Source organism: Enhydra lutris, unplaced genomic scaffold, assembly GCF_002288905.1.
Source record: "Enhydra lutris kenyoni isolate GAN:26980312 unplaced genomic scaffold, ASM228890v2 scaffoldscaffold69, whole genome shotgun sequence".
NCBI classification, from domain to species: Eukaryota; Metazoa; Chordata; class Mammalia; order Carnivora; family Mustelidae; genus Enhydra; species Enhydra lutris.
The window spans coordinates 9,200,444-9,224,020 of NW_019154153.1; the positions used below are offsets into that span (position 1 = coordinate 9,200,444).

The following is a 23,577-nucleotide window of genomic DNA, read 5'->3' on the forward strand; positions in this document are numbered from 1 at the left end:
AAGAAAATTTATATAGCTTGTTTAGAATGGGAGTGTATTAATGAAGAAAAAATAGTAAGCTTAATGGCCAGAGAACCAAGTGTCTCAGTGATATAAGTGGGCAAGAGGAGGTTCAGATATGTCTGATTATATGAAAAATGTCACCATAGGCTCTGGGAATAATTTACCTTAAATAGAGAAAATTTCAAAATAGGAATTCTTATGTAGGTCAAGTGCAGGTCACGAGTTTAAAAAGTATATGGAATTGAGAAATATATTGAGAATGAAGATACTGTCATTGAGTCTTGACAAGGCAGGACCAAGGGGAAATTTTCTAGAAGACAATCACCAGGAACTTCTGACACAGAAATACTGGTCACAGTAAAGAGAGAAGACTACTGTTAAGCCACCCAGTTGGAAGGTGGAATTCATCCTTAATTTATCCATCTGTATGACAGAGAGCCAAGCACAAGCAGGGGGAGGGGCGCGGCAGGCAGAAGGAGAGGGAGAAGCAGGCCTCTCCTTGAGCAGGGAGTCCAGTGTGGGGCTGGATCCCAGGATCCTGGGATCATGACCTTAGCCCCAAGGCAGATGCTTAAGTGACTGAGCCACCCAGGTGCCCCTCCTTACTCCATTCTTACAGTTGCGTTGCCTGAGGTCCAACCCCCATCTGCCAGACCCAGTAGAATTTCCAAAAGTTTATCTATTCCTTTTCAGGCTCTCATCCCTCCCCGCTGGATAGAATTCCTTCTTACTTCCAAGGACCTGAGGGGATGCGGAAGTTGTCCCGCTGCATCCAGGATCCATATGCTGAGTGTGGCAGACGGGACCCCATAGCTGAGCAGTTGCTGGCCTTTGAGAGCCGGGGGCTGGACAAAGTCCCTGCCATCAGAGCAGGCCTGGGTGCAAAGGCACTGGAGTCCTTTCAAGGAGCAAATCTAAAATGGGCAATGCCAACACAAGCAAACCAAGGTACATGTTGGCAGATGACTAAGGTGTCCAAACAGTGTCACTGAAGGAGTAGAGACGTGCTTCAGTAAAAACAGGCGCTAAAGGCAATGCATCGCAATGCGTACCCCATAATGGGGCCTTGTGGGGGAAGGAAGCACCTTTCCCCTCAGCCTGCATTTGGGGAGACTATTTGCCAATGGTCCAACTGTCAGGACAGATGAAATGATTGTCTCATTTCCAGCTCTTCTAAGGAAAGTCCTAGAGAGTTGACTTGAAATTAAGGGTCATTTTAGCCGTGCAAGATACATGAACTTGTTCACATGTAACTTTTCTGTTTGTCCTTTGGTCATTATATCACAGAGACGGAAAACAAAAGGCAGAACAATGTATGCTCACGTCAGGATCACTGTTCTCGTGGACTAGAGAGTCCTTGTCTTTGTCCTGAGTTAAGGAATCTAGTACCAGGAAATGAATAACAAAAACATTAATGTTGAGTGCCTGCATGCGGCTGGAGGCAAGATTGAGTTCATTCTGGTTCTAGACCTTCATGGTTGACCCGGGTCTCCTTTCCCTTCTGTTGTTTTTAAACTTACACCATAGGGATCTGTAGCGTGACTTAGGTCTTCAGGCCCCTCCGAAGTAGGCTTTTCTTTAATTCCCCGTGTATCTGCCGTTTACTTAGGTCTTTGCTGAGAAGAGGCTTTTAGGATGGAAGTTTACCCCACAACTAAGAATGCGGTCTGCTCTGGTGAGCAAGACGCACAGTTAAAGACATTTTAAAGAAGCAGTCAGTAATCTTCTAAAATGGACCACTCCAGCCCCCTATGATGACTACCTTGCCACTCGGAATAAAATCCCAACTCCCAGCCTGGGTCTCCATGACCCGGCTCCTGCTAGGTCCCTCAGCCTACCTCATTCCTGGTCCCCCTCATTCACTGACAGTTTCCACCACCACGCTGAACTTGGTTCCAACTCAGACTTTGACCCTAGCTCCCTCTACCTGGAATGATCTTCCCATAAGGGTTTCCCATGGATGGCTCCTTGTTGAGATTCAGTTCGCTGCTCAAACGTGAACTCTGCAGAGAACCCATCCCAGCAACCCACTAAGGGTACACCCTGGATACAGGCTGATGGAAATATAAATTTGCTCTCTCCCTTTGCAGGACAATCTGGCAATAGTGACCCAAATCACAACCATGCATGCCCTTCGGCCCAGGGATTCCACCTCTGGAAAGTTATCCTACAGGCACACTTGGATGTGTGGGAAGTGACAGAAGGATAAAGTCATCCATTGCAACATTACCTGAAATAACAAAAGATTGCAAACCCCCTAAGTGTTCCTCAACAGGGGACAGGTTAAATAAATTACAGAATGTTCGTACAATGGACTACTTTCTTAACTTTGCAGCTATAAAGGAGAATGAGGAAGATCTCCAAGTCCTGATATGGGAAACTCTCCAAGATACACAATCAGGTAAAAGGCAAAGTGCAAAACAGCATGGGTGGCATGCTACCATCTGTGTAAGGAGGGGCTAAAATAAGAAGAGTACATGCTTGTATTTGCTTGTTTATGTTAAAACAAAACTAAACAAAACAAAACAGTAGGGATGCACACAAAAGCCTTTAGACAGGTTACCTAGGCAGAATGAATGGGAGATACAGATGAATGGGGGCCCCAGGGTGGGAAGGAGACTTTCCCTGAATACCTTTTAATATGTTTTTGTGTCTGATTCATGTCACCATATTACCTTTTCTAAATTAAATACATTTTAAATGGTTTTTATTCTGCAATAAAATGAAGCAGCACTTCCGAATCCCCCTTTATTCTATTATCTTGCTTTATTTTCTTCAGGTAGGATTTACTACTATGTAACAGGATATAAAAAAATGGAAGCTCCACCAAGGGACAAAAACCTCATATTCTCATGTATGAGGCCAAATCAACATGCGCATTTTCTTTTTTTTTTTTTTTTAAAGATTTTATTTATTTATTTGACAGAGAGAGATCACAAGCAGGCAGAGAGGCAGGCAGAGAGGCAGGCAGAGAGAGAGGAGGAAGCAGGCTTCTTGCTGAGCAGAGAGCCCGATGCAGGGCTCGATCCCAGGACCCTGAGATGACGACCCGAGCCGAAGGCAGTGGCTTAACCCACTGAGCCACCCAGGCGCCCCAACATGCGCATTTTCAAAGGATTTCATTAAAAGCTTGTGAATGCCTCACTTTCCTCTAGTGGCATACAGAAGCTGGATATTGGGGCGCCTGGGCGGCTCAGTGGGTTAAGCCTCTGCCTTTGGCTCAGGTCATGGTCTCAGGGTCCTGGGATAGAGCCCCACGATCGAGCCCCGCATCAGGCTCTCTGCTCAGCTGGGAGCCTTCTTCCCCCTCTCCCTCTGCCTGCCTCTCTGCCTACTTGTGATCTCTCTCTCTCTCTGTCAAATAAATGAATAACATCTTAAAAAAAAAAAAGAAGCTGGATATTTGGAGAATGATTTTTGAAGAGGCGTTTAGAGAGAAGTGTGGGTGTGCTGGGAGTACCCCTCAAAGGAGGAGATTGGGGTGGCTGGTGCTCACTTCCAGCTTAGTGAGAAGGGCATCCACGGGCACCCCTCCGCTCCCCAAATTTTGACTTACATGCCCCACAGTGGAGAGACACAGTGGAGCGGAGTCTGACTTCCCTGTGAGCTCTTTAGGTAAGGTGCCGATGGAGGGGGTGACAGAGAGCTGGGGGTGTGGGCTAGCTGCACTTCTGGAGTCTGCAGGGCGTGGGGGGCATGATGTGAGCTGAGCTCTCTGCAAGAGAAGGTGGAGTTAGTGGCACCTTCGATCTTGGTGGAAGGATCGGCTGGAGGGGGGGACAGAACCTCGCAAGCAGACTGAGAGGGCTTCCTGCCTGCTGAGGACAGAGAGAGATCCCGTAGAGACCAGTGCGGTCAGGGGTCTCTGAAACTCACCAAAGCACTTCTCTAAGGAAAAAGTCCTGGTTCCTTGTCTTCTACGTCTTGGCTTCTCCTCTGTGGCTGACCCCAGCTGGAGGTGGGGAGGAGAATGTTCATTCAAGTGAAATGTGAAGTTTGCATTATTTACATGGCACCAAACATTGCAAATGACTGAGTTAAGATGGTGTTAATAACTTAAAGCGATCATAAGGATTTGTATCGCCTGCTAGCAGGCAGAGTCAGAGTCCTGACAGAGAGCAGGGCAGGAGGCCAGGTGCACTTCTTTAGGTCGGGGGATGCAGGAGAGGCTCTTCAAAGAAGTGACCTTAGCGAGGTGAGAAGACAAGCCACTCTGACATCTCAGGAAATTCTAGGACTTTTCCTAAGCAGAGACAACAAATGCTTCTGGCCCCGAGAATATTACTTAAGGTATTACACTCTCCCAATCTTCCCCTTCCTCCCTTGCTGCTCTATCTCCCCAGCTCACCCCCATTCCACCAAAGCTCTGCACGTTCCCTTAGCAGGAGGTCCTGGTTCTGGGCTCTCATCCTTCCTCTCTCTCTGTGTGTCTAGGCGAGCTCCTCCAGTCTCATACCTTTTAATACCAAACTGACATACCCGCCCTGGGTCAGATCCGGTCACCTCCCAGATGTCTCCACTTGAAAGTCTAACAGCCGCCTTAAGTAAGTCCAAACCTGAATTCTTGGTTGGTCCCTCTTGCTGACCTCTCCTCCCCCGGGGTTTTTCTTAAGTAAATGCCAACATTGTCTACCCAGTTGCTTGAAAACACAAACCTGGGAGTTAGTCTTGCTTCTTCCTTTTTCTCTATCCCCATATCCAACGTATCTGCCAATCTTGTTGATTGAACTCTAAAATTGATTCCCAGTCCGTCCCTTCTTCTCCGTCTATAATGGTCCATGCCCACCCTCCTCTCTCACTGTTGCTTCTTAATTGTGGTCTCCCACTTCACTCTTGCCATTCCCTCCTTACGTCCCAACAGCCAGGTGATTCTCACAGCATCTAGAGTGATCATCTTTCTTATTATTGTAAAAAACACATAAAAATTCACCATCGTACTATTTTCGCATATACATGATAGTAGCTTTAAACTTATGCTCGGTTGTGCAATGGCTCTCTATCTGTGTTTCATTTTGCACAGCTGAAGCCCTCTACCCACTGAGCAACTCCTGTTTGTCCCTCTCCCCACCCCCCCCCCCCAAGCCCCTGGCCACCACCACTCTACTTTCCAAGAGTCTGACTACTCTAGATACCTCACCTAAGTGGACTTGTACAGTATCTGTCTTTTTGTAACTGGCTTATCTCACTTGACCTGATGGCCTCAAGATCCATGCTGGAGCGTGTGACAGGCCTTCCTCCTTCCTTTGTAAGGCCGAACGTGTGCTTCATGTCTTCTTTATCTGCCGGCTTGCTGATGGACATTTCCACAGCTTTCATGGCTATTGTGGATAACGCTGTGGTAACAGGAGTACGCGAAGATCTCTTCACAGCTCTGTGGATAGATACCCAAAAGTGGGATTGCCGGATCATATAGTAGTTCTGTTTTTAATTTTTTGAGGAAACTCCACACTGTTTTCCATAGCAGCTGCGTCATCCTACAATTCTACCAATGTGGATAGAGATTCCAGTTTCTCCATATCCTTGCCAACGCTCATTTTTTTCCCCCTCTCCTCCCTTCCCTCTCTCCCTTCTGGAGAAGAGGTAGAAGGAGTCCTTCCTCCCTCTCTTCCTCCCTTTCTTTCTTTCCACGGCTATTCTAACAGGTGTGAGGTGACACATCCTTATGGTTTTATAAGCATAGCTGATGTCGCGTTCTTGCTTAGATCCTTCCGGGGCTTTCCTTGAACTTGGAATGACATCCAGCTATCTTACTTGCTTTGGCCTCCAAGGTCCTCCAAAACCTGGTCTCTGTCCACTCTCCATCTTCCTCTTTCTCCCTAGTTCTCCTTGGAGCCCTCCAGCCACGATGGCCATCTTTAACTCCCTAACCACGCTGCGTGTGGCTGCGGCCAATGCACAGGGCGCTTGCATGAGCGCGTCCCTCTGCCTGCCCAATCTTTCTCTTCATTTTCACATGCTGGTTTCTTCCCATCATTCAGATCTTAGGTCACATCTGATCACCTCAGAAGTGACTTCCAAGCTGTCCCACCTGGAGTTCCCCTCCCAGGCTCTCTACATCATATCACTCCTTTCTGTTTCTCCTTGGCTTTCTTCAGCAGTTATTAGCATCTGGAATTGTTTTGCCGAAATAGGTGTCAGTTGGTTTGTTTGGTGCTTGTTATCAAACAGGGAATACAGTTCGTGAGACTGGAAGCCTGCACACCTTGTTCACAGTCACACCCTGAGCAGAGGGCGTGAGCAGAGGAAAGTGAACCACATGGAATCAGGTGCAGGAGAAAGCGAGGGGCACCCGCCACCAGATCTGGGGAATGCCTCATGGACCATGTGGCCTTTTAGTTGGGTTTTCAAGGACAACCCTGACTTCGAAGGGCAGATACCCGAGTGAGGTAGGGGACACCTGAGGCTGAGGGATGGCCCAAGTGGGCTGAGGGGGCATGCAGCCAGGCATATTCAGGGGAAAGGAACCGGACTTGGGGGGAAATGGAGGTTCTTGAGAGGAAGTGGGGGCAGTGGGGTTGAAATGGCAGGAGGCAGAGGATGGCAAAGAGTGAGTTCGTTTCAGTTTCACTGATGTGCCAGTTGGTTAGCAGTGTGTGAGGTGAGAAGATGCAAAGATGGAGAAGACAGAGTTCTGGGCCTGCAGCGGGGAGTCCCATGTGGCTTTGAGCAGCGGAAGGATGGGGAGCATCTTACAGGGCCAGCAGCAGCCCCCAGGACCAGGCAGCGTGGAGTGCAATCCCGGCCCTGCCAGTGCCTAGCTCTGTGGCCACAGCAAGGGGTTCTGTTTCTTTTCTTTTTTTTTTTTTTTTAAAGAACATTATCTATGTGCCTATCTATCTACCTATCATCTATCTATCTAGAGCACAAGCAGTGCGGACAGGCAGAGAAAGGGAGAGGGCATCTCAAGCAGATGTGAGCGGAGCATGGAGCCCAGCGCGGGGTTTGATCTAACCACCCTGAGATCATGACTTGAGCCAAAACTGAGGGTCAGACTGTCAACCACCAGAGCCACCCAGGCAGCCTCCACAGCAAGTTCTTAGCTGCTTTGTGACTTAATTTTCTTTTCTGTAAGGATGCTAATCATTGTAGCTCTTTCTCTTGGCTTTCTTGTGAGGATTAAATTGATTCGTACTTGTAGAATGGTCTCTGGGACTTAATACATGTTAGTTATTATTAATATGTTTGAAACAAGGCCTGGTGGGAGGCTGGCTGGCTCAGTCAGTGGAGCAAGCGACTCTTGGATCTTGAGTTCGAGCCCCACGTTGGGGGTTAGATTGTATTTAAAATGGAAATATATATGAGGGCTGCCTGGGTGGCTCAGTTGGTTAAGCAGCTGCCTTCGGCTCAGGTCATGATTCCAGTGTCCTGGGATCGAGTCCCACGGACGCTGGGCTCCTTGCTCAGCAAGGGAGCCTGCTCCTCCCTCTGCCTTTGCTTGCCTGTGCTCGCTCTCTCACTCTCTCTCTCTCATAAATAAATAAATAAAATCTTAAAAAAATATATATATATGAAAAAAAAAACAATGCCTGGTATAAAGTGAAGTTTTGTTTGTCCAATGATTGTTAGGGTTTGTTTGTTTTTTTTTTTTTTTTAAAGAATTTTTTATTAGCGAGAGAGTGTGAGCAGGGTAAAGGGGCAGAGGGAGAAGCAGACTCCCCGCTGAGCAGGGAGCCTGGCCTGGGGCTCGATCCCAGGACCTGAGCTGAAGGCAGATGCTTAACTGACTAGGGATCACCCAGGGGTCCCTAATGATTGTTAGTTTTATGTTTAGTTTTGTATTGAAGAAAGCTGATTAGCAAGAGTATAGGTCAGTGTTGTAAAAAGGAGACAAGGGACCCAAGAAAAGGATGCAGGAGGCTACTGCATAGTTGAGGCAGGAAGGAGTGGGGCACAGAATGGGGTTAAAGTGGAGATAGAAGTCGGTAAAACAGGGGTGCCTGGGTGGCTCAGTGGGTTAAGCCTCTGCCTTCAGCTCGGGTCATGGTCCCAGGGTTCTGGGATCGAGCCCCACATCGGGCTCTCTGCTCAGCCAGGAGCCTGCTTCCCCCTCCACTCCCCCCCGCCTACTTGCAATCTCTCTCTCCGTCGAATAAATAAATAAAATCTTAAAAAAAAAAGTCAGTAAAACAGATTGGAAGTCAACGGTGCCAAATATATTTTGGAATTAAAGAACGTGTTGGTTTTTAGGTCTGCTGAATGTAAGGTGCCTGAGGAAAGTCTGTGATGATGTTCAGATGAAACCACAGTGAGACATCTGATGCTTAGGACGAAGACGTGAATAAGACGGGGAGATTTCCTCTCTGGAAGTGTGGGTGTGCATGTAACAAAGACTGCCAAGAATGTAGATCGAACCTGTCCTTTACCTATTACATCGGCAAAGGCAAAAAATGACAGGATTTTAAACTTGTATGGTGTGTGCCTTCACGTTGCAGGCAGTCGTGTAAGTGTGCGCCCTCTCTCTGGCAGCATCTGTCACGAGTCTTAGAGATGCCGATACCCCCTGAATCAGTTTTTTCACCTTTTGGAGTCGATGCCAAATTCACGTCCCAAAATGCAGACAGTGACTGTGTATGGAGCTGCTCACTACAACATATTATTCAACTGAAAAATCGAAACCTGCAAACAGGGTCACTCAATGATAAAGGAAATGATTAAATAAATGACAGTATGTTCATATGCTAGAATATTATGTAGCCATTAACAAAAATCACGTTCATTGACACTTCCAGTGTGAACTGATGTGAGGGAGAAAAACCCAAGAAGGACACACAGTTATATACAGAGTATGAATTTAACTGTGCTAAAAATAAGAACAGTTTAAGATTAGAAGACAATATATTAAAATCTCACTGTGGATTATTTCTGTTTGGGAAACTGAGGTATGGCTGGTGATTTGATGAAGTCCAGTAACTGAGTTTGAATTAGGACCAGGTAATCAATTTTGTCTTATTTAAAATTTCTTTCCTTCTTCTGGGGTGCCTGGTTGGCTCAGTTGGTTAAGCGTCTGCCTCTGGCTCAGGTCATGATCCCAGGGTCCTGGGATTAAGTCCTGCATTGGGCTCCTGGCTCAATGGGGAACTCAGTGGGGAACTGCTTCTCCCTCTAGCTGCCACTCCCCTTGGTTGTGCTGGCAGATAAATAAATAAAATCTTTATAAAAAATAAAATTTCTTTCCCTCTTTCCCTCTGCTAATATTCAGTTACTAATGTGATAATGATCTTTGGCTCAGAGACGGTAGCTTCTATTATTCATCACGGTCATATTGGCTTTTGTTTTTTTAATGGATGTTGTCCATCAAAGGCCTAGGACCCCAAGTCTCATTTTCAAGTTAGTTAATATCACATCCGTGTACGATCATCCACTTTCATTTAGAGGGACATGATGGTTACACAAGAGATTCCCTGGGTATGTCAAAGACAATGTATTAGGAAGCATTATCCCTGAGAAGGGAATTCAACACTAGTCCTCACTTGAGCTGCCCACCCAGGCAGCAAAAAGAGAGCCATTTACCCCCAGGAGCACACCTGAGAGAGAGCTTATGGATATGAAGAGTGTACCCACCAGTCACCGGATTGGGTTGCAAATATCCTAGAGCTGGAGACGTCCTGGCTCACCTTGTCCCTTCCTTCAAGATACGAATGCTGAACCAAGCATGTTGTTTCACGACTCTAGGAGGAGTGCTCCCTTGTGTTCTCTCTCTTTCTCTCTCTCTCTCTCTCTCTCTCTCTCACACACACACACACACACACACACACACACTTTTTATCTCTCCAATTAGCCCAGTCCTAGCTCTCCAGCTTCTTTTGCTGAGGACTAACATTGATAAAATGACTATTTCATTCTTAATTATAGAAGGCAAGTTTTCTACTATGCAGACACAGATGAAAGGCCACTGAAGAATAAAGAACCTCACCAGGATTATTTAAAAGGCATGTTGACCTTATTTTCCCAAATCGAAATGGAGATATATGGCCCATACAATGGAACTTGCCATTGATTTTGGCTTTCCAGGACCGTTTTGGCACTTTAGATCAAGTGTGGGGAGTTTTCCACGTTAGGAATCCCAACTACCCAAAGGAGAAGCCAGACAATTCCTTCTCTGCCTTGTTAATATTCTTCCAGGGTACTACTGGCATACGAGCAGAGGGAGTTGTCAACCCGACAGGCTCACGTAGGACTCTCACTCTGGAAGGAGGGATGTGAGGAAGTAGGCACACTCAGAGAGAGTTGAGGCAGGCTGGGGCCTTTAGACCTGGGGGTGACATAGGACAATGAGGTCTTTCCCAGAGCAATCCCATAGTCTGATTTGCTCATTCATTCCTGTGGGGACAGCCTCTAAATCTAACTCTGGTCCTAAAGTGGTTCACCCGCTTTCAGGTAGGCCTTCCTGCTAATGGCTTTGTTCAACATCATTCCATCTATTTTAGGAAAGTATTTCCTTTCATGGGAGGCTTTTCCCCATCTACTTATCCATGTTTAAAGATTTCTGTATACAATACCCCATGCTTAGTCAGGAAATATAAAATAAACAACGAGCATATCCATGTAATAGAATTCTATATGCCAGTCACAATGAAGGAAACTAGTTACATGTAACAACATGTTTGTATCGCAAACATACATTTCAACAGAAGGAGCCAGCCACAAGATCTACATACCAGGAGGCCATTTCTAGAAAGTTAAAACGACAGGCCATACAAAACCATGGTATTGTTCCTGAGGATATTAACTTTGGAGAGGCCCAAGGGTAGTTTCTGGGATGCTGACCGTGTGCTGTTTATTGATCTGGGCAGTGGATATGATAGAGTGTTACTTTGTGAAGATTCCTACATTAATGATTTGTGCACTTTCCTGTTTGTAATTTACACTCCAGTAAAAAGGGTTTTCCCTTGATTTGTGCATCATTTAAAAAAATTCCTCAACTCTTATCAATACTCAATCCAGCACATTGCTGATAATTTTTATAAAACTATCTATTTGGTATTGATAGACCACAAGAGTTTGTTTTTGTTTTTATTTTAATGTTTGAAGGAAAATATATCAATACATGGGGAATTCTAAACATAGTCTATACCTAAGGATTGCATTTCAGTGTATTCGAATGAAACCAAAGATCAGCTTGACAAGGTTTACTATGCCAAAGAATCCTTTTCAGGAAAGATTTCAATATGGATGTGTTTAGGAAGCTTCCTTGCCCTCTCCCAATCCCCTTTCCTTACCACACGGGAATCTCCAAATCATCCTCTGAAAAACTCTGGCTTCATGATCAAGGCTCTGTGCATGAGGTCTCATTTTCAAGTTCACAAATAAAAACATTAAAAAAAAAAAAGGTAGTTTCCCACCATCTAATTGCAACTCAGCTCTCTGGGGGAGGGGGTTAACAGTGATTAGAAAAAGAAAGGAAAGGAATGAAAACGCCACCAAGAATCACACCAACTCAGAAGAAGACAAAGCAGCCAGAACTATCTTATTTATTATAAAGATACACCGTGAAGAGCAGACCCGACTGTATACTGAAGCCTGGAGTGGTACATGCCAGAATGTACAGTACTATACATAAAAGTGCATTGTCACAACAGATTAACAAAACATTTCTTTTCTTCCAGAACTGTAACAGCATCCCCCCTATTTCCGCCTCAGAGCCCAGGGACTATAACAGGCGGACAGAACACAGGCGACGCAGGTTGGGCGGCAGCAGCTCAGAGAGGGAGGGGGGATGCGGGGACACTGCGGGCGGGAAAGGCACAGTCACGGCTACCAGCAAAACGAGACAGTCTGATGACCGACAAGGATGCAAGACGGACGATACTGAGCACCGAGGCACAGGAAAGGGCACGGAGAAGCAGGGAGAAGGCAGAGGAAGTTTCCACTCATGTGGGCGGTAGGAATTGGGGCGGAAAGCAGGAGGTGGGGGCGGGGGTGTCAGGGAGCAGGAGCTGGGTGGGGTGGACGGATGGGGGGGGCGGGAGACAGTAAAAAGCAAGGCTAAAACTCCTCTAAAATAGAAAGGCACTTCACATGTACATACTACAGATGTACATCGACACGATTTAGGTAACAGTCACAAGCAGGAAGCTACCAGTACTGTAATTGATCAAACCAACAGAAAAGGACAATACTGATTTAATTAAGTGGGCAGGAGTTACCCTCCAGTCCATAGGTAAATAGCAGTCTCTCCTGTTACACAGCCACTCACTTTACTTTAAACATCTAGAATAACCATCACGCTACACATTGAACTTGGATGAATGCTCTAAAGGGGGCATTCACAAATGCACGGCTTATATATTTTACTAAACAGTTTCTAAGATAAGCATTATGGAACCCAGTACAATTATTTAAACATACAAAAGTCCCTATGTAATTTAAAGATACAGGTACCCATTCGATTATACCACATAGACTATTTATTTTTTTAAAGAAAGTATACTAGGGTAAGTGAAAGCTTGATTTCCAGTTTGTTTTACTGATCTGAACCAGGGGTAGTGGGGGGCAGTGTGTGTGCCAAATGCAGCCTGACACCCCAGCCCAGCTGGAGGCTGGGTTTTCAGCTGGGGTGAGGGGGTCTGGAGTGGGGAGCTCTATTGCATACATGGGTGAGCCTTTACCTCTAAGTCACTCCCCTTCTGCAGAGTCAGTGGTGGGTAACCCAGGGCAAGACTCAGTCCCAAGTGCTTTTCCTGCATTCGTGGCCTCTCACTACTATGGAATAAAATGAATATGATCCCAAATCTGAAGTCTTCTAAACCCTCAACAGATCTCTGGGCTCTTTATTTTCTGAAAGTTTATTTAAATTCCAGTTACCTAATGTCTAGTGTGGGCTCTTTAAATTTTAGAGGCTGTAATTATCATATTAAAGTTTCTTCATTTTATAGACCCAAAGCTGAAGAGACCACTATCCTTCCTACTTGTATCTTTTCCTTAATTAAATTATAAGCCCATTTTGGGAATGGCAAAAGTATCAAGAAAACTCTTGACTGATACAGTGTGACCTGCTCTATCCACTGAGGGCTGTTCACGCTCACCACGGTAGAGTAAGTGGGACCTGCTGTAAATTTTTCTATGGATGGCTCAAGGAGCACCAAAGTCAAATTACGTCGCGTGAAAACGTGCAAAACCGTTGAGCGATAGTGTTGACTGAACATGAATGTAGAGCTCTGCATAGGGCCATTTGACTGGTTCAAAACATTTATAGGACACTCATCAGAAAATCTGTACTAAGTACATTTCTCTCTCCTAATGACCCTCTCCCAACAACCCTGACCCTGACCAAAAGGTCAACTTGGTAAGCCTACTTCAGTGAGTTCTGTGGATGGGACATGAACAGTTGTATCAGCTGTGAGTATCTATTCTTGTGTAAGTGGAGTCTGCTCAGCTCTGTAGAGCCATCAGAATGATCCTTCCCAAACTCTGCATGAAGAAGGATCCGATCCTTGAAACTGGGGACGTAACATCTCCAGATTCTTTTCTTTCTGCCCATCCCTCGCACCTTCCCTCCTCCCCACTGTTACACCTGTAGCTGTACAGAGGGCCACGTGCTGGGTGAAGCCTCCGGCTGCAGAAACTTTTAATGAGCTTACAGGGTGTTATTCTGGATCCTTTGTGAAGTCACCCTGGAATCTGAAGACTCCTTACTAAAACAAAGTAAGAAAAGGTGAGTCCTTACTCACTGTGAGGTCACATCCATGGGAAGGGGGGAGGGGAGATAGGAAAAAAAAGAGAAAAAGAAAAAGAAAGGCTTTGGGATGTCACCAGGAGTATAGGGAGAGAAGAGAGAGAGATGTTAAGGGAGTGATGGGAGAGCATGAGATGTTTCCTGCAAGAAGGCACAGCCTCTGAGGTCCTGAGGCTTTAGAGCAGCATGTCTTCTGCTACCCAAGGGAGCAGAATCCAAATTTGGTGGTTGGAGAGGCAACCCTCGTTTCATCAGAGGTGTAAACACTGAAGAGAGGAGACACTGTGCGGGATTACCAGGGAAAAGTCTGAAGACATAAACTTGCAGGAGTAAGATCTAAGTTATAACTTGTAAAAGATACCTCCTCTCCCCATAATAAATTCAACATGCCTCTGCCCTTTTGATGACCTCTGTTCACATCTTACTCTTCCATCAAAGATGGAAAAATGCTTTAAAGAAATACTTTTTCTTTCAATGTCTAAAAAATATCTAAAGTCTCCTCCCCACTTCATTATTTTTATTTTTGTTCTCTGCTTCTGTTTCCCCATATAGTAGCAGAGAATTAGAGACCAAAGTGGAATCTGAAAAGAACTGAGAGGTTATTCAGGAAAGTTTCAATTTCCTAGGAATTTGGGAAGATGGTTTAAAAGGGTTAGTGCTACTCAGAGCTCAATCCTGGCTGAGTGTCCATGGTGTCTCAAGTTGCTGAGGGACCACTGAGGCTTAAGAGAAATGGTGAGGTGCTGGATAAGATGCCGATGGGGCATCGTTTTCAAAGTGAGCAAAGAGGATGCTTCAGAAAACTCAGATTTGAAAGCTTACCATACCTGGAAATACTTGAAAAAAATTCTCTATTCAATCCATTTGTGAAATTAGGCCACAGACAAGCAACCAGAAGTGTGACTTCGAAAGGTAACCCTATTTCATTAATTTAATCTCTCTCTGCATTAGAATGATTAGATTGGTAAACAGAGGGAGAGATCACAGTAACGATCTTGATTTTTAGTACAGATCCTCATTCTTCCCTGCAGGAGGCATTTGCTAGTGGGTTAACAGAGTCAAGTCCATACTTTGTCACTCTTGGATGGGAAGCCCGGTGGCCTCCAGTTTGAATCCAAACCTAGAAGGAAATAATGGTGGTTAAGAGGGAGAGGGGTTAGTCCGGGCCATCCATTTTTCTTTAAAAAAAAGTCTCTTCATCAGTAAGTTCAGTGACAGAGTAGATAGGATGCCATAAGCTGCTGTTGGTAGGAGCGGTGATTTGTACCTTAGCAAAAACAACTGAATTCAAAACAACTTTTTAAGACAGAGGAAAAACAAAGAGAAAACTGTTTTGGGGGCTCAGATGTCAGAGGAAGAGGGTCCCTCATGGAGCTCACCTGACTATCTGAGTTCTCTTGAGACCATGTGAAAAAAAAAAAAAGGAAAAAGTCAACGGATCCAGGGTGCTAGGTTGGAAGGAAGTCACCCTGGAACCATGAGGTGCCCCTCCCACCTCGGCCAGCATGGCCCGTCCTTGGGTACCGTAGCTAGTTCTTGGCTGGCTCAGAAAGACACACGGAGAGCAGAGCTGGGGATTCCACTTAGGTTCCTCAGGCCTCTGTAGCATGTTTAAAGGACCGAGGTCATTTAGCTGGAAGGGAAAGCTGAGTGAGTGAGGCAAGGACTTGTGTGCCGTGTGCGTGCTCCGTTTCCAGGGGGAGAACACAGCGGTTTAGGGGAGCTAAAAGTATTCCCTAGGCAGTTAGCAACAACAGATCTCTGAAGGAGTCTGGGGAGTAGCGTAACCACAAGTCTTTGAAATTAGACTGTTCTGGTCCTTTGTGAATGCAGGGGATGGACTTGGAAATCTTCGGGGGCCTGAGCAAGTTTGTGGAAGGAGTCATGCTGAGAGCTCTGGAGGATTCTCTCTCTCTCCTTTCTTAGGTTCAGCTCAAGCAGTAACTGCAGGGGTTCTGACCCCATTCTTTTGAGCTCTTAACCTGGACCCGAGGGAAATGGCTCTTATGAAAGAGGCAACCATCCAACTCATTCAGGCGGTGGGCTGCAAGTTCGCCCGGGAACGTCCCACTGCACGGGGCAGAGGCGCTCACGGTCAGCTACCTAACAATGCTGCTGGCAACCTTTCAGCTACTACCCCAAGTGCCATGCAGGCCAACAGTGGTTTCACACTGGGGCCTGGAACTCAGATTCTCATGCTTTCGGATCCAGACGTTTCTGACTCACCTACACTACACTAAGCCCAAAGCACTCTACCATGTGGAGGCCAGAGCGGTGTTGCCTTCATTACAAATGGTGCAGCATTGGATTTTCAAGTAAATCTAAGTGTTTCTATTGTCTTTAAAATGACATAGATATGTCCAGTTATTTAAAAAAAAAAAGGAAAAAAATTACAAAATACAAATGCCCGTGTTAATTTAGCTAGTCTCAGACATTACATTCGAGAACATAGAAAAGCCAAAAATCTCCAGTTATAAGCACAAAACTAAGGAAAGTTATGGATCAGTGACTTTTGTCAGTGACCCGTTTCTTTTAAAATCACCAGCCCGGATGACCTTGCCCGCTTGGTCTTCACATTGTGCAAGACTTGTCTGCTGGACCTTGGGAAGGTGGGGCAGGTCCTACGGTAGGGTTTGTTTTTGGAAGAACAGCAGGTTTTGGCCGGAGGGCTGGTGGCTTCAACTGCACACCCATTCTGGGTGCCACCATAGGCTTGAAAGTACTCATTGTATCACTGGAGGAGCTAGTGCTCCGTCGGATCTGTGGCTCCGAGCTGCGGAGGGCCACGTTGTGCAAAGGGCTGAGAGATTCCGTGGATGTGGCCGGGGTGGGAGCGTTCTTCACTTGTTCTAAGGTGTCCAGCACCACGTCGGGGGCGTGCTTTGCTGTACTCTGTCTCTCCAGTTCGCGCAGTTCATTCAGAGCAGTGTTCATCGTCTCCTCGATATCCTGTTGAAAGATAACCAGAGAGAGAGAGAGACCAATAGACCGGTAATTAGTACTCACGTACGGAAACCCTTACGCTTCGTTTCACAGCAGATGGGCCGCCAAGAGCAATGCTGTTTCAGCTTCGCTGCCTGTAGAATGTTTACACGTAGTGCCCACGATTATTTTGTCTCTGCATGTTCAGGAGACCAGGATGCAAGGGTGCACGGAGCCGTCTACCCAACACCAGCTGTCCTAAGGTGCCAGGCAGCCTTCTCGTGATTTCTACCTTCCATGCTGACTTACTATTCAGAATTCTATCTCAGCTTATGGTTAAAAGATAGCTTCCAGTTTAGACTCTGCAACAATTTCTCAAGAAATAGATAGGAATGGGAATGAAAAGCAGTCTTCTTTCATTCACTTAACAAATAATTTTGAGCACTCACTAGTTTGTGTCTAACTCCTAGCAGTTGTTCAAAATTCAGTTTATGCCTTTCTCTGATGCTCTTGTCCAGGGGATCTCAGTGGAAGGGTACTGCCCCAGAGAGGGCATTTTTGTAGTATGCTGTGTGAGTATTTTATTTTTTAAGAGATTTATTTATTTATTTGAGAGAGAGAGAGAGAGAGAGAGTTGTCAGCATGAGTCAGGGGCAGGGCAGAGGAAGAGAGTCTCAAGTATATTCCCCACTGAGCGCAGAGCCTGGCATGGGGTCCTATCTCACAGCCCATGAGATCATGACCTGAGCCGAAATCAAGTTGGTCACTCAACCCACTGAGCCACCTGTCTCTCTCTCTCTCTCTGTGTGTGTGTGTGTGTGTGTGTATGTGTATTTTTAAATGGCACAAGAACAAGATGGCGTTAGTGGCATTTGGTGTGCTGGGTTATACGTACTAGATCTGTTGCAATATTCCAGGTAATTTACATGCAATGAATTATCCTGCATCTTGTTCAACTTCTGAATGTTCTTCAGATGTTGATGGAGGTGAAAATCCTATTTATAATAACCTGAGCCCTGACCCTAACTCTATCTTATACTCATATGCATTTTTTAAATTGTATGTATGGTAATTATATACGTAGGTGAAAGCATCTTACTAATTTGTCTTTTAGCCTATTCAAGCATTAACTGAAGTACACTTGTTTTAATATTTAATTCCTTGTATTTTTGTATATTATATTTAGAGCTTTATATGTTGTTTCAAACTAGGTATCTCATCTGTCAATTTATTTCAGACAGTAAAGGGGGAATGACAAAATACCTATTTCAATTTCAAATAGGTACAGTATGTTCCATTGATGGATGAATAGATAAGCAAAGCGTGGTCTATACATCAACGGAATATTATTCACCTTAGAGAGGAAGAAAATCTTGCCACATTCTACAGTATGGATAAACCTTGAGGACATTAAGTGAAATAAGAGGCCAGTCATGAGAAGACAAACACTGTCTGTTTGCGTTTCTGTGAGGTAGTCACACTCACAGCAGCAGAAAGCAGCACAGTGGTGGCCAGGGGCTGGGGGCGGGAGGGGAGAAAGGGAAGTTGTTCTTCAGTGGGTATAGGGTTTCAGTTTTGCAAGAAGAAAAAGTTCCAGAGATCTGTTTCACAAAACATGAATATACTTCACTGAACTGTGCGGTGAAAAATGGTTAAGGTGGTAAATTTGACATTATGTGTTTTACCACACACACACACACACACACACACGCACGCACAGAGAGAGAGAGAGAAAAGGTGGAAGCATTGTGTGGGACAGGATGGGTGAAGAACCACCACCCCAGGCTGACTGGCATGCCTCTTCTCTACACGCCCAGGGCTCCTTTCACTCACCTGGAACATAACCCTCTCATGGGCGCTACACAATGGGAACGGATTTCTATATTCTGCTCCCTCCCAGGGTCATAAGCACCTTCAGAAAGCAGCTGGCTGAAGCCCAGCACAGGACCTGGCACCCAGTAAGTGCTCAGTAAAGGTTTGCTAAATGAATAAACCAAGCTACAGTGATTGCATATGGATACTGTCATTTTTAGAAAAGCCCCATCAGGGATGCCACGGATTTGTTTAATAAGAGAATCTGCATGTTTTTTGTATGAACACCATGATGGCAGGCTTTCTTGTCCTCAAGGGAAAATCTGAAGAAGAGAGATGGAAAGATAAATAAAGGACACAGCTGGAAGCCATTCTGGGAAGATGACATAATTTTTCAAGTGATTATTTTCAAATGTGATTTCTATTTGATGCTAAACATATGGATTTTTTTTATAACTATTTGCCCCAGAGAGATTGTGCAGAGCCTGATTTATCTGTTGAGTTTTTGTTTTTATGATTTACAATTAAAGGATTTCCTGGGGTGGCTCAGTGGGTTAAGCATCTGATTCTTGATCTCAGCTCAGGTCTTGATCTCAGGTCATGAGCTCGAGTCCTGTACTGGACTCCATGCCTAGCATGGAGCCCACTTAAAAACAAAAGCAAAGGAACAAACAAAAGGATTTCCTGGTTCTAGAAGCAAAAGGGTTAAATAGGCATTGTTATACCTTCCCACTCCTAAGCTCCGAATTCCCTGTCTTTCTAACCTAAATCCTGTGTCACCAGCTTATTACAAGCAGGGACCTAATGGATTTCTCAAACCATTAAATTCAGCTGTAATTAAATCTCACTGGTTCTATATAGGTCTCCAAGGACCCTGTATAGTATTTCAAACAGAGAAAACCAAAAGGTCAAGTCTTTTTGATTTTTGCTGAAAAATTGTTATACATTTAAAATTGGTTTAATTTTTAAAAAACACATTAAGCCCCCTCACAATCTAATTTACATCCAAAATTTTCTTTAGTTAGGATATTGGAAATAGCTTGGAAGTTTGTCACATCTGTACAGGTCTCCTTGGGCACTCTTTATTAAAAATAATCTATCTTTAATAGTTCCCCATGTTTGTTTTATTTATTTCTCATTCACTCTTTTTTTTTTTTATTGATTTAGTTCATTTTTAAGCTTCAGACAGCTGGAAGATGCTTTAGATTAAACCTCTTTCGTCATTGGTGATACCCATTATTTGTTGATGGCCTATGCTGGGGGGGAAAAAACTAGAGGAAAAATTACAGAATGATAGAAAATCCATTGGTCAATCTTGCCTTACCTTTACTTTGTCAATTTTAATCATTAGAAAAAAACTACGAAGTCTTCTGCACTAACTGTTGGGAAGAGAAGAGTGACGAGGACCCAGACCTGGTGTTCTTCAGCTAGCCATTATTTCTCCTACTATTTACAGACTAATCCAGCATTTCTCCTAAGCTGAAAGGGTCATATTTTTCCTACAGTAATATTTATCTGTTTGTGGGCTCTCCATTCTTTCTAACAATTTGTCTATTTTATTATCTTTAGCATGCTTTAGGGATCTGGTAGGGCTAGTCCTTCCTCATTATGATTCTTTTTCAGCCTTTTCCTGGCTATTTAGCAATGATGTGTTTGAATGCCCCAAGGCCTACACTTCTGCCATGTCTCTGTTTAAATCAATACGAACCTAATCACTTGGGCCCTTCCAGTAACAAATGGTTCTTCTAAAGAGACCTTAGTCAGGCCTTAAAGAATGGACTAATTTCTTTTCTGTTTTCTCTAGCTGGTTCTCTACAAAAAGCAGGACTACAGACAGGGAGTCCTGCATCCCTCCTTCATCACACCCCAGGTACAAAGCAGGTGCCAGGCCATTCCACACATCCTACCTGAGCGATTGTCTCTGGGTCCAATGGCTTATGGTCATTGAAGCCTGTGTATTGCCCTGACGACGTGGACCTTCTAATAGGAGGACTGTCGATCTTCTTGAGAGAGTCGTGCCGGCTGATATTGGTCAGGCTGCCGTGGCCTGGCCGGCGCCTCCTCTCAGGACTGTCGTTGTTGAGGCCACGGTTCTGCAGCAGACCCCGGGGGTGACTGCCCAGGCTTGGGGACCCCAGGTCAACTGAGGAGTTGGAAAGAGCATGCGGTGGGTGCAAGGGGCAATGGCCATCACTGGTCCTGCCAGGACGCCTTACTGGAGGGGGTGGCTCTCCTCTTTTTCTTTGTCTAGAAATATACAAAAAGAGAGAGAAAATAGGAGAGCTTATCACACCGGCTGATACTGAGAAGCTGTGGGTTCTGTGGCTCCTCAAAGCACTTGGGAAAGTTGAGGTTCAGGGGCCTGATGGTCAGACTCCACCCACCTGGCTAGATAGCCGTCAGGGTGCCGGTCTGTTGGGGAGTTCATGTCCTTGGATGAAGACTTGTCCTCAGTGACTGGCCCACTGCTGGCCTCGCTATCAGCTTTTTGGCTCAGAGTGTCTGAAAATGTATCGTCCCTACAATGAGGAGAATCAAGGGTGAGGGTCTTTCACAAGATGAATGGGAACAACAACAAAAAAGACATGACGGCATTTACATATTCAAGTCTTTCTCTTATCAACACGACTTTCCTTAAAATAAAAATATACAATTTCACTGCAGGTGAAGTGCAAGATTCGGATATACAAAAAAGAGCAAAATCACAGTCATGATATAACAGCCAGACACCACTGCTGCTAGAATCTGAGAAAATAGCCTTCTCTACTTTTTATCCATGCCCGGGTAAACATGCATGATGTCTGCAGATATAGGTATGAAGTTATACTTAAAACACCAATATGTTTATGTAGTTTAGATATCTATGACTGTATGTCTGTATCTACACACACAATACTTCTTGGGTTCTGAGATATACATTTTAACATTTCTTTCTTTTTCTAAAATTAAGCTGAATCATTTAATCACTGTGTACAGTTTATGCTGTATATTTCTCTTTTCCTTGCAAAATCATTCGTAAATTAGTGCTATACTGTGAAATATTCACAGAATAGGGATTATACTTCACATATGATTTTGCAACCTATTTCTTTCATTTAATATATTATGACCATCTTCTCATCTCTTTAAATATTTTTAAATTACAGCAATATTATTAAAAAACAGAAAAAAGAAGGCTGATGATGATTCTCTTGAGATGTTAGGTCAGCGTCTTCCCTCTGGGGAATCTGGAATTGAAATGGTAGCTGGACAGCAAGAGAGGAGTACGGCTGGCTTGGAACTAGCGGTGTTATTACAGCTCTTGAAGCTGTTCTCGAGTCCTGTTCATGGGTGATTTTTCTAGGAGCCTGAAAGCTTCACAGGGCATCTCTCACTAGCCCTTGCTCCAAATCTGCTGGTAGAGTTTGGGAAATGAAAACCTGCTGGCCCCGAAGTACCATTAGCAAAGACCCAACAGCGAGGTGAAGCAGGGTGCCCAGCTCAGAGGTTTGGGCTCTGCAATCCCATCTGCTCTTTTCTCAAAAGACCAAGGTCAGTTTAGGAATAGTGACTGGAGTCTTCCAGCGGGAGCAGCCAGGACTGTGGGAGCAGCCCCGAGGGCGGGGGGAGCCCACGCTACTCACATATCCTGCACCACAATATACTGGTGCGGCACGAGCCCATCGATGCCGTTGTGTCTGCCTTCCCACCAGTCCTCAGACGCCCGGTGATACAGCAGCAGGGAGGCCCCCTTCTTGAAGGACAGTTCTCTGGCAGATCGCCCCATGTAGTCAAACTTGGCTATTGCTTCTATTGGCTCACATTCTACAAAGAACACACCAGAAGACAATGAGGGACAGAGGCGTGAGGTAAGCATGAAACGCTGTGTGAAAGTTCTCTATGAGGCCTTAGAAATAAAGCAGGCCATTTCAATATCCAGAGTGAACAGAGTAATAAGTCCTCAATGGGAGATAAACTCAGGCTGTTAAGAGAGTTACAGAAAAACATTCTCTTGCTGTCATCAGTTTTTCACACAAAGAAAAATGGAACATTGGATCTTAATTTCCACAGCCTTTTACCCGAGATAGAATGACAGACTAATGAAAAATATCTTTAACTTTGCAACATGATATATGAGATCTTTCCTTGGGTTGTAATGTCCTCCATAACAGCTCCACTATTATTTTGACAATGATGGAGTTCCCTCATAACATGTTAATAACCATGGATAACATGGAAAAATCACTATCCCAGAACATTAGGAAGTTTATGCTTTATTTGCTTATTTAAAGAAAAATCAAGTTTACAAAAACCAGCCATTAAGTACTATTTGAGTACATTTAATTTCTTCGTGTACTTATCTGGCACTATCAAATCTTCCAACTACCACTGACAGTAAAGATAAGTTTGTTTTCTCTAGGATCAGTAATAAATTTTAGTTGCCTATGAAACCAGCATAACTTAGACTGTCTTGTACCCAAATTAAAAGACCAGATTCAAAAGTTATATTATCCAGAGGTCAAAAGATATTCAAGGGGATTACAGTGAGTGGAAAAAACCAATCTCAAAAGGTTACATACTATGTGATACCATTTATATAGCCTATTTGAAATGACATAATAATCAAGATGGAGAATAGATTAGTGGTTGCCAAAATTGGGAAGAAATGGCCACGGATATAAAAGGGGGAGCACAAAGGACCCCGGTGATGAAACTGTATGTGACTAAATGTTTGCACACACAACTGAGTGCACCTGAAACTAGTGAAATGTGAACATGGCGGAGGGAGGGTTTCAATGTCGATTTCCTGGCTGTGATATTATGCTGCAGTTATATAAGATTTTTACCATGGAGGGAAGCTGGGATCTCTCTGTAGGAACCCTGTAGGGTTCACTTCATGTGAACCCCAAAAGATCTCAAAATTAAAAAAAAGAAAAGAAAAGATGTTGAACTCTGGGCCTAGAATTGGAATTTTAGCCCTGATCTAATTCTGATCACAAAGGTTGAAAGCAAGTAAGAGGACAAACTATACAAAACAACTATAAGAGATGCATTTTGTGATTTAGCTTATTGCAAAAAGCCCTTCAGTTCTGGGCCTTAAGATCTTTCCTCCTGTCTCTCACCATCCCCGCCATCTTCATCCCTGCTATCCACACAGATGAGCAAACTTCTAATCAATAAAACAC

General features: G+C 44.6%; 1 protein-coding gene across 2 annotated transcripts in view; it reads right to left on the minus strand.

Annotated features, from left to right (window-relative positions):
- Window positions 1-11,922: 11,922 nt before the first annotated feature.
- LOC111159733 (SLIT-ROBO Rho GTPase activating protein 1) overlaps window positions 11,923-23,577 on the minus strand; it is a 274,927-nt gene continuing 263,272 nt past the window's right edge. For both annotated transcript variants that reach the window (XM_022522308.1, XM_022522307.1), the window contains exons 19-22: window positions 22,036-22,216; window positions 20,797-20,931; window positions 20,320-20,659; window positions 11,923-16,627 (exon numbers count right to left, since the gene is read on the minus strand). In XM_022522308.1, coding sequence (XP_022378016.1) covers window positions 16,250-16,627; window positions 20,320-20,659; window positions 20,797-20,931; window positions 22,036-22,216 — 1,034 coding nt within the window. In that variant the 3' untranslated portion in view covers window positions 11,923-16,249. The remainder of the gene's footprint in view (window positions 16,628-20,319; window positions 20,660-20,796; window positions 20,932-22,035; window positions 22,217-23,577) is intronic.